Source organism: Ceratina calcarata, unplaced genomic scaffold (genome assembly GCF_001652005.2).
Source record: "Ceratina calcarata isolate Rehan_Ccalc_2016 unplaced genomic scaffold, ASM165200v1 scaffold144, whole genome shotgun sequence".
Lineage (NCBI taxonomy): Eukaryota > Metazoa > Arthropoda > Insecta > Hymenoptera > Apidae > Ceratina > Ceratina calcarata.
The window spans coordinates 193747-206687 of record NW_017135553.1 but is presented as its reverse complement, the minus strand read 5'-3'; the positions used below and the strand labels follow the sequence as shown (position 1 = coordinate 206687).

The window sequence follows — 12941 nt, the reverse complement described above, 5'->3', positions numbered from 1 at the left end:
GTTTCATTTTATTCTGTTATTTTTATCCCTCGCGATAAAAAATGTATACTTTTGAGGTTTTACTAAAAATTTTTGGAAATTTGATAAAATACCTGGATATCTGATTGACAATACAAGGGAGTGTTCCGATGAATTCAAGCTTATAATACCGTATTATACTGTTAATAACGTGAAACCACCCCTACGTTATAATAATAATCCGTCAAAACGCAGTGCTTCCCCTACCCGTTTCCCTCATATATCGAATCTACATACACATACACGCAATCATACATACATATGCACGTGGGTGCATGTGTACATCGTCACTGAATGTATCATTGAATTTCGGAACGATGATTGACGAGTCTATTAAGCCCCGGCATAGTGAATATGCCACAATGGATAAATCAAGTTTTGCAACAAATATAATATAATGTTTGTAATGAGAGAACAATGGTAAAATGTAATCAGAGTATCAGTGATACTTGTTTTCGATAATGAAACGCTTGATAACTTTTCATTCATTCAGTGATATTCCCATCTCCAGTTAGAAAATGACAGGTATCGACGATTTCTGATGAGCATTAAATGTTTCGTCACCAGTTTTCTAATATCATGAAGAAAGATTCGACCGATCAAAATGATTACTATGTTCAACATGGTGAAATCCTAAATTTTTCAACAGCATTGGATACCTTCGAAATCTCCTAATTGTTATCCACTGTTGACCAATTAATTAAAAACTGATTATTAATTACTTACGTGCCGCGTGCATCAATTTTGATTAACACGTTGCACATGCAATTTTAATTAATCTTATTACATGCATACCGATGCTTTGTTATACATATATTATTATTCATGACGTGTTACTTTTTTTCTGCATTTGAAATTTCGAGGGAAATTAACGAAGTTCCTTTTCCCATGAAGAACACAGAAGGGACCGAAAGAGAGATCGCATGATAATGTCCGTGGTTAAAAATTAAACGTTTAATCGAGCCGATAATTACACGAGGAATTAGTATAGTTACACGGTCAACGATCACTGTTTATTATTCTTTTATAAGAGGAAACGAACGTACGGATTTGTGGCTTCAGCTACTTTCAATCAGAGTGATTTGTTAAGTATTCATTATTACTTTAATCGCGAACGGTTCGAAAAATTGTCAGATTCTTTCGGGCACGCTCTGTGCCGACGCGACGGCAATTATTGTTTATCGATTTATACGCGACAATTATTTACAAACACATATCACATAGAAATATTGAAACGAATTCGAATTGGGATAAAAATATTCGTGTCTCGAATAAAAATGCAAGCTTCGATGTACCTTTCTGGACGAATGATTGGCCAACAAAAAAAATCGAATAATTTCATTGGAAATTAATCGGTTCAGAACAATGCAATTTTCACATATTTTTAAATCAATCTTCATCCTGTTTCTGGCAATATTTCGGCTCATCATTTGATGAAATTGTCACGTGCTTCCTTTTGCATACTAAGAGGAAACACAAGTTCCAGTTAGCTTCTGAGTATTTTAATACAATACGATCCTTTCAGTATTAGAAAGTAACCAGTTCAAGGTATAAAAATTTGATTCCTTATAAGGACTTAATACATACAATATACCGAGACAACGATAATCACAAAAAGTTTCTCAAAATATTATTAATACAATATACATATGGTCAGTACTTACGGCAACCGACATACCTTTTTAATTAATTATATCCACACCGGAGTAAAATAACTATGACAACAATTATACTAAGCTAACATGTATACAATAAATAAAATTCTACACTACATTCATGCACAAACAACCATGTAGGTATACTATTTAGGATTCGAAACTGATTCTGAAAATTACTCAATACAAATTTTATATCTTCTACTTGCGAACATGAAACTCTGCATTTCTGCGGTAAGTATACTTTTTTCAACTCCTATGCAGGAAGTAGAGAATAAAAGTTTGATTTCATTTTCGAGAAAATTAAGTTTGAAGATTTCTGTATTTTACGATAATTTGGACTATTATCAAACACGGCTCAGAGCTCACTGCAATTATAGGTGCTTAACTTAGGAATTAATATGTCATTTATTTATATTACATTTACATAACGATTTTCTGTCAGAATGCTATGTATTTTAATCACCATACATCTGTAATCATGCTAAAAATAGACTGTCGAAATAGGAAGCTCTACTTATACACTAGGCACAGATGCGATATGCGAAAGTAAATTTATGTAAAAAATCATTATTCTAATAGATTCTACTTTATTTATTCCAACGTTTTTACGACAGTAAGACTTTATTAAAGTTAAGTAATGCAACGGAAAAGAGAAGTAGGATTCCCTTTTTAGTAGAGATAAAATGAAACTTAGCAGGGTAAGCGTAGACAGCCTACGTTTTCAGCTTGAAGCGTTAAAAAAGCGGAGAAAGAGCAATCGAACAGAAGCTTAGATGATCAAATAAGGATAACAGGGAGACTAACTTGTGGATTGAACGGTCTTTGCATTCTGAACGCCTCTGGCAACCCGGCGTGGGGCTGTTGCGAGAACACGAAAAAACTAGGCGGCGGTAGGTGATGATTCGGCACATACGCTGAATTATCCATCTAAAATTCAACCGGATCGGTTGAAAATTAAACGCTAAACTCGCAATGATTGTGTGAGGTGTGTGAAACGTGTGTACGATTTTATCTGTGAAAAATATATTTTCTTTTGCCAATTTTTTCTCGGTCTGATATATTCACGCGACGAATCCGTCCGGAAATTTCAATGACAAAGAGAATTCTGTTTAAACCGACGAAATATTGAATCGTCGAGTAGCGTGTAGAACGTGTAGGATGACCAACTGTTTCATATTATGTGTATTCGTTCCGGCGGAGTGAAGCCCGCGAAAATGATCTAAAGTGAAATCACCGTTGCACTTACGATATTAAAAACTTTGAAAACTTTTCGAGTTTCGTGAAACGAAGCGTACAGTCATAGTATAGTCATCAAGAGCTTCGCACGTAACACCATGATCTCTAAACGATGACCGTCGCGATTTGAATATCGCGTACTAAAACACGAAGAGAACTGAATAATATAATTGTCAGAATTTGGCGCGCGGTGAGTATTGAAATTCAAACGACTGCCACACTTACAAACTGATTTAAAACTGTCTCATTACGTATTGGAAACGTGTTTCGAGTAAAATAATGCGAGCGTACAGTTTGCACGTCACACGGTAATTGCGTCTCGGTCAACAATTGTCAGGCGCGCGAAATGTATTCGAATTTAAAATCCCGCCACGAAGTGTCTAACCTAACCTAACCTAGAAATTTAATACCGCGAGCACCGAAGAGGGTCCGAGAAGAACTAACGTTGACACCACAGATGAGACGCGGTCACGGTACGCGGTTAGGTGTCCGATTAGGGGGTTAGGTTCGTGACGCAGGGAGCGACGGTTGTGAGCGAGCGTGCCAACAATCCGCGTGAACATGCGAGTGCAGACTGAATTGAAGTCGAAGAGTGTGAGGGCACTTACCCACGAGCCGAGAGAACAGAGGCGGTGGCGGTGGAGGCGGAGGCGGAGGCGAGGCAGAGGCGTGGAGATAGAAGCCGGCGAGGACGGCGTAAGCGCGTGGTTGCAGACGCCATTACTCTGGCGCAACTGTGTAAGTAGAGTGGCGGCATGAGCGACGAACGCGTCTGCGCGTGGCGTCATGCGTAGAGATCGGGACGTGCACACACCGCGGTTGCAGCTGCTGCAGCACGGTCGCGTGGATCAGTCGCGCGTCGACCACGCGCGCGATAAGTATTTTATACATTGATTACAGACTTTATTACAAATAAAACGAGAAAGTTAATCTATCGGTAATACAGGCTAGTCCTGAAGATTCTCAATACAGAAATAAAAAATTAATGTAAATTTAAATAGTGTCACGTACTCGTATGAAAAAGTAGCATTGCACATTTTACATTTAGATGTATTAAACGTATGCCTTCGTTTTCGAGATAAATGCATCATACACTATGTGAAGCTAGTGGTGATTGTATTTAATTTTAAATTCTGTTATCTTCAAGTAGTGCATAATAGTTTAATAGTTGAGACGTTCTTTAATAATGATGATGAAAGGAAATGTAATAAAGTAGCTAATAGAAAGACGAGACGTCTGTATATGAAAAGTTTTGAATTTACTCTTTCTGAATTTGATTGGATTTTAGGTGAATCATTTTGACGACTTTTAACATAATCAATCGAACCATTATTGAAAACTGTAGATCCTAGACTAATAAAAATAATAATAGATACAGTCACAGATGGTCTGGTACAGTCTAATAGGTCTGTTTCTATCCCGAATTGCTGGATTAATGAATAAGTGCATTATTATAATTAGAGTAAATATTTTGTATACTAAACTTACGAGGGTATACAAATATTTACTCCAAATAACTCATGTGTGTACATTGTACGATGTCAAATAAAGACGAATAAACATACGTTCTATACAATTTCATGTAATCATCGAAAGTAAATTAATAAACGTAATTCTGTTTTATAAATGTATCTTACTTTGTATCCTTAAACATCCTGTCCACGTCATCCTTCACGTAGTCAGTTATGCAAACAGTAAGAATAATTTTAATTATCGAATATTATATTCACTTTTAATGAATCACTACGAAACGGCAGCAGTGGCGACATCTCAAAGATCTTTATCATAACTAAACGCTTTCAGCAATGCATCGTGCCCAATCGTGCCATCCGCTTTGTGAAATTTCTAATATATTTAACAAATTCATTCCTGCACAACGTGATACCAAATTAATAAATATATAATAAATTTTGAAACGTCCGATATTGCATTTCGTGTATATGATTATAAATTATTAGAAGATAATGATTACTGATGCTAGTAATGCTAACTGATGTTGCAGCGAGTTCTCCAACTATTATGTGTAAAGTTTACGCACAGAGAACGCATGAAACAAAATATAAACATTGTATTCTAATAAAGTTAATGTGATTGAAATATTCTCGTTTTTATTGGTTTGAATATGCTTCTGATTTCATCTATTTCGACATATTACTTCGGTGTACTTAAATAGAGTTTGGCTCAAATGAAACCCAGTTTTAATTATGCTGAAATTTCATCTCTTTACGATATACTTAAAGAACGATTTATTAAATCGCAAGTGTATGAAAGTTATAACTCAAAACTGTCTGAGAAGAGTACTTGGAATGTAAAATTATTCGCTATGCCTGGTGGAAGACGTAACGCTGCTGGTAGAAATGGACAGACCAAGTTTCAAACTGGTTTATCATCGTCTGCAAATATTGGTATACGAAGCAATAGTGGAGAAAGAACAGCTGGGAGCAGTGCTGATGATAAAAAGTCTGAGGAGCTCTGCGGAATAAAGACGTTGGTTCCAAAACATGTACCTATACCAGCAGTACCAGTGGAAAGTCACTTAATGTTTGAAGCTTTATCCATGGTTGTGTCAATTATTGCAGCTTTCTTACAAATGGTTAATTTATACAGAACTGTTTGGTGGCTACCTCATTCTTATAATAATTATAGTATGGTACGTAGTACGAAGCATTGCTTCGATATGTATATGTGTTCAGCTTTCATTTATAATGCTATAACTTTTCAGAATTTCTACTTAATAGATCCTTATTTACTCATATTTATTATAACTATGGTAGCAAGGCAATTTATTTACTCCCTGTTACGTAGAATCATTAACGTTTCATCACCGATTCGTTGGTTGTCAGCTGCTCAAAAAATAATGAGGTACCTTTCATTACTTATTATATAAACGATAATGAAGTTATGTTTCATAAAAATTATACGTATCATTATTTTCCAGGATCGGTCTGTTAACTATTGTCATGAACATATTATGTTGGTGCATCTATCACATGGCTGAAAGACACAACTCAATGAAGATTTTCTACTTGTGTTATCCGTTTGTATATCTCCATTAAATCATACTTGTTCACGTTCATACATATATGTCAGAATTTCTTATTATGTCTACTTTGTTTCAGAAGTTTGTCTGTGTATTTTGTGATGTTTGGTGTAAGCGCAGCACCATTCTTTGACATATCAACATCTTCGTGTGGTAAAGACGAGAAGAAGACAAAACTCTTAATTGGTACATAATTCGTACTTAGAATGACTACAATTTTTTATTGCAATTAAATTCAACGTATTTTGTTTACAGACAAACCTTTGCACAATTGCTCTTTGAACGCATCTGCGATTAGAGCAGAGGTTTCAACACTAAGGTCCGATTTCAATCGCCGTTTGAAACGAGCTTTGTTCGCATCGTCCAGCAGCGCATATGTTTGCGGCATTGCACCCATCATATTCGTACCTCAACACTTGTACTTCAATGTTTCATGGGTCGTACAACACGTTATCATGTTTTGGCTTGCAAGAATAAGTGCCCACTTCTCACATGCTTATCCTGTCAAGTGTGTATTATTTACACAACTGTTTTACGTACAATAAGATTACGTTCAATTCTGCGAACGTTCTATCACTCGATGATTGTACATTAAGAAATTTATTTCTAATTTGATGAATATCGTAATTGTGTTTAGGTACTGCGATGTTTTACACAGAGCAGCGTTACATCTCGGAGAATGGGTCAAAATTGAAAATCGTAACAGTCACATGTATGCTCAAGCTTGGAACGAATCGGTACTGTGGCCTGATGGTTCAGTCGTCAGACATAACAGGGAAATTTATCGTTCAGAGGGTTTATGTACTGCAGCGGAGCCAGGAAATTCAAACCATTACAGGTTTTATGTACGTAATGAAAAGAAAATAAATATATACGGAAGCCCCTCCGATCTAAACATTTGGATTGTTTTTTACAGATTCTATTCAGAAACCCTGCGTTGTTTTTCTCTTATTTATTGGGCCTGCAGCTTCTTCTCATCTGTGTGCAATTATTTATTTTATTACGTACAAACGACTGGTATCAAGTATTATCAATAACATGGCTCCTTGTGATCAATTACTACACATTATTTAAAGTTACCAGGGACTTCCTTATTTGTTGGAAAGTGTACCACGCCGAGCAAATAATACATCTGAAATCTCAAATCAATGCCAATTCTGCTGTTCAATAAAGAAACATTTAAGCTTATATAAGTGTTGTATTATAATTCGGGAGTTTCCATTAAATCTGGTAAACGCACTAATTATAGAAATATGGTTTTTATCTCAAAGATAAGTATGGTTTTTATCCCGAAGATAAAAATCATATTTGCGTTCATTCAACGTTTCTTAGTAAAAAGTAATCGTCCAATCTATTCACTAATGCTACTTATCAATTAAACTTCTGCAAAACAACTAAACAAGTGTACTTTCCCTTTTACATAACTTACGTGACGTAACTTATCTCGTGTTAACATAGAATAATGTTAAGATATAAAAAACTCGTTAGCATTATTATTTCTGATTAAATCTCACTTTTATCATTATTAAATTGAATGACATACGAAAACAAATCTTTCGAATTGCAACATTGCAGAGAATTATATCAATTAATTTTCCAATCAAGAATGTCAATCCTTGTTAATTGAATGAGAAATCTGTAAAATGTTGACGATTATGTTATCTCGAAAATGAAAACTGAAATTAAATAAATTTTCCGGTGTTTACAATTATTTCGCGTGCCCCAGGAGATAATGGAAGTTTTTTGGCTCGTATCACAATTTGCGCCGAAACATACACAGGTAAGTATTCTACACACATTAATGATTTCTATGTTAGATTATGTGCTTTGCTAGCTCGAAAGTTCTGTTGATCAAGAATCTATTGGTATTCTTACAATGTAGGAGAGCGTGATAAATCAGCTTAATCATAAGTCTTATTTTAAATCAAATTAAATTAAATCTTAGTTGAAGTTAAGTTCAAGTACGTCTTTCCAATTTTCTTTTTCAAATAATGTATTGTTTGTAATATATTCCTAATACTTTTATTTTTAAACAAGCAAGTCATTTTTTTAAATCCTTCACGATCTTAATCAATATGTATATCAATCATTAATTAAAGAGATAATATCTTACAATCGACGGAAATGATTACATATTCAAGTAAGATTAATGTTATCTAAAATGTTCATTTCACTACATATATAAACAATGAATACGATTGATATATAAAGTAATACGTAAGTTGACAGGCGATCTCTTTTCTATATGTATCACAATGAATACCATCGGTGGAACGGTTCTACTTTCTATTCTCTTTCTTACTGGTCCGAATTTTTTAATTGTCAATCGATCGAAAGACTTTAAAGTACAACTTAACGTGCACGCTTTTTTGTTTTTAGTTGAGATTCAAAATGCTGAAGCATGTATTGTCGCGGGTTACATGCCCGGACTCAGTGGCATGGTACCGATTAATAAAGAAAATTGCATGAACGATGAACTTCGTGCGAATAGTTTCTTATCAAATTCTCTCGAGTGTGCTCGAACGTGTGTAGCAGGGCAGACGAAGACATGCTATTACAAATTTACAGTAGAACGTTATCCCGTTAATGGCAAGTAAGTAAATTGAAATAAAGTTTCTTTTATCATTTTAATTTTGCAATACGTATTTGGAATATTCTTTATAGTTTTAGACATTGCATTCTGTAACTTTCTTATAAATGAATAAAATTCGCAGTTTACTCATAAGAATAAGAATTCTCAATTATTTTATACCAAGTAATATATCTATTTTTCAATTTTTTTCAGAGCATGTGATTTGTGCATGCCGAACGCTACTAACTCTCTATGCCCCGAATGTCAATGCGTTCCCGCTGATGGAACACAGCGCATGGCTCTGACTGTGAACAGAATGATACCCGGACCGAGTATACAAGTCTGCAAAGGAGATTACGTTGTGGTCGACGTAACGAATCTATTAAAGTCAGATTCGGTAACGATTCATTGGCATGGATTATTTCAGAATGGTTCTCCGCATTACGACGGAGTCCCTTTCTTAACTCAATGCCCAATCCCAACTCAAACAACATTCAGGTAAATACTATTCTAAACTCCGAAGTTTTATAAGAGAAATAAGTATATTGAAATTTGAAGAATATATTCAATATATTAGAAGTAAAGTATATACTATATATGATATTCAAAGTCTTTAAATATAATGCTTGACCATTTTTTTTGAATAGATATCAATTTCACGCGAATAATCCTGGAACTCATTTTTGGCACGCTCACACAGGACCGCAGAAATTAGACGGTATCTTTGGTAGCATGATCGTCCGAGAACCATCCGAATATGATCCCTCTTCCTCTCTTTACGACTTCGATTTAGCGAATCATGTGATATTTATCAATGACTGGCTGTCGGAAGAGTCTACTAGTAGAATTCCAGGCCGCAGAGCTGGTCAGACGCGAACTGATGCCGAATCCTATTTGATTAACGGGAAAGGTAGATTTATAGTAAGTATCATTGATTTTCTAACTGAAAATTATCATTGAGAACTAATGATTATTTAATATTGTGAGGTACTTTTCATTTCAGGATAGCAGTGGTGCTACAGCGAACATACCGTTTGAAGTGATTACAGTAGATGCTAATCAGCGTTACCGTTTCCGCTTAATTAATTCATTCTGTACAACCTGCCCCGGGGAACTTACTGTCGAAGGACACAATCTCACTGTCATCAATTCTGATGGTCAACCAATAAAGCCCATCGTCGTCGATTCTCTTGTTTCTCTCGCGGGTATAAAGTGAACGAATTATGTTTCCTCACATTCGTGCAATTTTGCATCGTGATATTTATTTCAGGAGAAAGATACGACTTCGTTATTAATACTAATCAAGAACCTGGCGCTTATTGGATACAACTTCGAGGGTTGGATGATTGCAGTCATGTCCAGCAGTTAGCTATATTGCAATACGTGGGTGCATCAAGTACACCACGTACAGAGGAACCGCATAATCCACTGCCTTCCGAAGTTGTAAGTTATTTACGATGTTTGTGAATAGACTGCGAATTTTATGCATTTATACAAAAATTTGATATACAGAAAATATAAAGCATGCACGTAACATACAGGAATATGCGCTTGAGTACGCATTACTCTTTTTGAATGGTAGAAGAAATTTAAATTTAGGTTCTATTTCTTCACGAAAGATTCGCATAAAAATCCGCGATCTAGTAATTACAATTTTATAGCTCGTGATTTAATTTGTATAATTATAGGCATTAGACATAACGACCGATGGATGCTATAAGTCAACTCCCAACAAGGGCTGCGTTGAAAATTTGGAGCATGCTCTGCCAATCGAGTCAAAAATTTTGCAGAAAGAACCGGATGTGAAATTAGTTATTCCTATAGGCTTGCACAGATTCGAAGACGAAGAATTTTACACACCTAATAAGTACAAGAATTTTCTAAGTAAGATATGAATTGAAGAAAATTAAGTTTCAACCAAAGTTTGGTGTGAAACGACGATTGATATTTCTTTTTAATTTATTAGTATCAAAATCAGGGTGGACGGTAAGCCAAACGATGAGCAATATAAGTTCAATTGGTCTACCGAGCCCGCCTCTATCTCAAATGGAAGATGTTCCTCAAAATCTGCTTTGCAACGCTGATAATTTACCACCGCATTGTAGCTCACAGAGTGTATGCGAGTGCGTTCATGTAATCAAATTACCATTGAATTCCGTCGTGGAAGTTGTACTAGTCGACGAATGTAAGTGGGAAAAGATTATTTAAATGAAACGAAACAAACGGACTAAATCCTGAATTTTAATAATTATTAATGTATAACTGCAGTCAATACGAGTCATGTTCGACACCCCTTCCATTTACACGGATTCGTGTTCTATGTTCTGGCAACGGGTCAACCGTTTGGGCCTATTGTAAACGGAGCGCCGAAAATGACAGCGAAAGCTTTTCACGAATTGGATGCAGCAAATCAAATAGACAGAAACTTAAATTCTCCGCCAGCCAAAGATACGTTGGCGATACCAAACAACGGATACGCTGTACTGAGATTTTATACGGACAATCCAGGTATTCGTTAACATTTATAAAAATCTTACTATGATTATGATTTAACGTAATTTTTTGTTAAAGGTTTCTGGATTTTCCACTGCCATCAATTATTTCATCTTCTCGGTGGCATGGAACTTATTTTCCAAGTTGGAGAAGTAACGGATATGCCGAAAACACCTGACAATTTCCCGAGATGCGGGCATTATAAGCCGAATATTAAAAGCTCGTAGTAGCTTTATAGAACTTGGAAATGTGTGAAAGTAGATCAAAGAAATTGTTAAATGTAATTTAATTACTAAGGTACCTTTTGTAATTCTTCAGTAGCCTTTCCATCGAATTTTGATGAGTAAGAAAAAACGACTGGGTAGTGAACTCGTCAGTTGCACCTATTAACGACATTCGAAATAAATATTAAATGAAGTGACTGTAATTTCTCTTTATTACATATAACAGCGGGAAAATGCAGGAAAGATGAAGCAAATGGAATTAATGAAAAAGAGAAACTATGTGACATAATAAAACTAATGAATATATGAAATTATAAACTCGACAAAAATTGTGTGGTTAGACGCAAGAAATCAAATACCTTTTTGTATTTTATGTATTTGACACAAATAAAAAAACATCCATTCTCTTTCTTGAGCGAACATCATGTAAATAACAAACAGAACTTAAAATAAATAAAATATGAAAGAATTAACAGGAACACAAAAGATATTGTATGCACTGTACACAATATATGTATATTTCTTCTGTTAGATTTCGAATAGCGTACTGCGCATGGCAATATTTTCATACTCTTACAGCGCGTGCGTTGAGAGTTGCCCGTGTTTGTCGTTTAAATTTTATTTATTAATTAATTACTGAACTAAAAATCTAGGTATATATTATGATACTCAAAGTCTTTAAATATAATACTCGATTTCTTTTTATAGATATTAATTTCACGCCAATAATTTTGGAACTCATTTGTGGCACGATCACACAGTATCACAAAAGTTAGACATTACCTTTGGTAGCTTCATAGTCCAAGAACCACTCGAAGATGAACCCTCTTCTTCTCTTTCTGGAGTGACCATCGTTTAAATAACAAACAGAACTTAAAATAAATAAAATATGAAAGATATTATGTGCACTGATACATATTTTTTCTGTTTGAATTCGAATAGCATACGGCGCATGGCAATATTTTCTCACTCCTACGGCGCACGCGTTGAGAGTTACCCGCGTTTGTCTACTTTGGAGTCGCATGGGCAATGTCATTCGTGAGTGTTTAAGCTGAAATTATTATTAATAAACGTGCAAAGTGAACAGTATTGTATGTAACTTGTCTCTTTACATTGAAATTGATTCCCAATGAACTCTTGCAAGATTTACGTATGTGTTTTTAATGTGTAACGTGCTGTGTATTGATGCTGACTGAGAAACTGAAGGGTCTCCGCCGAAATTTGCAGTCACATCACTTCGATATCGGTGAGTAATAAGATCATGCAGTATTAATATTTAAACATATTGAAAAATTTGAATAGTCTTGACTTTCGATGAAGTATAACGTTCTTTTGACACATTTCTAATCTTAATCGGTCACGAGTTAACTCCTACTATAGCCATATGTTGTTGACATGTCACGGAGTTAATTCATGTTTGCACTTGCATCTTGCCGGTCAAAGATGCATTACAATGTAACAAAAATGAAATCATTGTACATTTAATTTTAATCAGAGAAGAAATTTCCTCTCTGGTAATAGTAGGATTGAGTTCTTTTGAAGGCTTATCTTCAGCGATTTAGTGTACTATTTCACCGCTAGATGGCAATATAATGCACTCTCGAGTAGTTAAATCTTGTAATTGCAACACATAATATTTAGGACACCGAGGTACCATTAAGGATGTATTGGCTATACAGTCAATCCCAAAAGTTTATGCA

The 12941-nt window shown here is 35.1% G+C and overlaps 3 protein-coding genes across 15 annotated transcripts in view; 2 read left to right on the top strand and 1 right to left on the bottom strand.

Annotated features, from left to right (window-relative positions):
- Positions 1–11742, bottom strand: part of LOC108630765 (E3 ubiquitin-protein ligase Rnf220-like) — an 81942-nt gene extending 70200 nt beyond the window's left edge. For 3 of the 10 annotated variants that reach the window (XM_026818677.1, XM_018034264.2, XM_026818681.1), the window contains exons 1-2: positions 3323–3498; positions 2481–2603 (exon numbers count right to left, since the gene is read on the bottom strand). In XM_026818677.1, the coding sequence (XP_026674478.1) occupies positions 2481–2603; positions 3323–3475 (276 nt within the window). In that variant the 5' untranslated portion in view covers positions 3476–3498. Of the gene's footprint in view, positions 1–2480; positions 2604–2922; positions 3499–3520; positions 4482–11318; positions 11401–11600 lie in introns of those variants that run through there. The other 7 variants (XM_026818699.1, XM_026818695.1, XM_026818706.1 and 4 more) reach the window with 7 other exon arrangements.
- Positions 4726–7140, top strand: LOC108630790 (transmembrane protein 39A). Of its 2 annotated transcripts, none has more exons than XM_026818708.1 (7): positions 4726–5562; positions 5635–5774; positions 5851–5949; positions 6035–6138; positions 6208–6460; positions 6590–6797; positions 6869–7140. In XM_026818708.1, the coding sequence occupies exons 1-7, from the start codon at positions 5098–5100 to the stop codon at positions 7121–7123; spliced, it is 1524 nt and encodes a 507-aa protein (XP_026674509.1). In that variant the 5' UTR covers positions 4726–5097; the 3' UTR covers positions 7124–7140. The 2 variants fall into 2 exon arrangements, with proteins under 2 accessions (XP_026674509.1, XP_017889783.1); XM_018034294.2 differs by having other exon boundaries at positions 6032–6138.
- LOC108630745 (laccase-4-like) lies at positions 7234–11651 on the top strand. Of its 3 annotated transcripts, none has more exons than XM_026818658.1 (10): positions 7234–7732; positions 8332–8545; positions 8738–9022; positions 9172–9445; positions 9528–9729; positions 9795–9967; positions 10213–10408; positions 10491–10709; positions 10793–11032; positions 11096–11651. In XM_026818658.1, the coding sequence occupies exons 2-10, from the start codon at positions 8373–8375 to the stop codon at positions 11242–11244; spliced, it is 1911 nt and encodes a 636-aa protein (XP_026674459.1). In that variant the 5' UTR covers positions 7234–7732; positions 8332–8372; the 3' UTR covers positions 11245–11651. The 3 variants fall into 3 exon arrangements, with proteins under 3 accessions (XP_026674459.1, XP_017889706.1, XP_026674450.1); XM_018034217.2 differs by lacking the exon at positions 7234–7732 and adding an exon at positions 8089–8256; XM_026818649.1 differs by lacking the exon at positions 7234–7732 and having other exon boundaries at positions 8089–8545.
- Positions 11743–12941: the final 1199 nt, after the last annotated feature.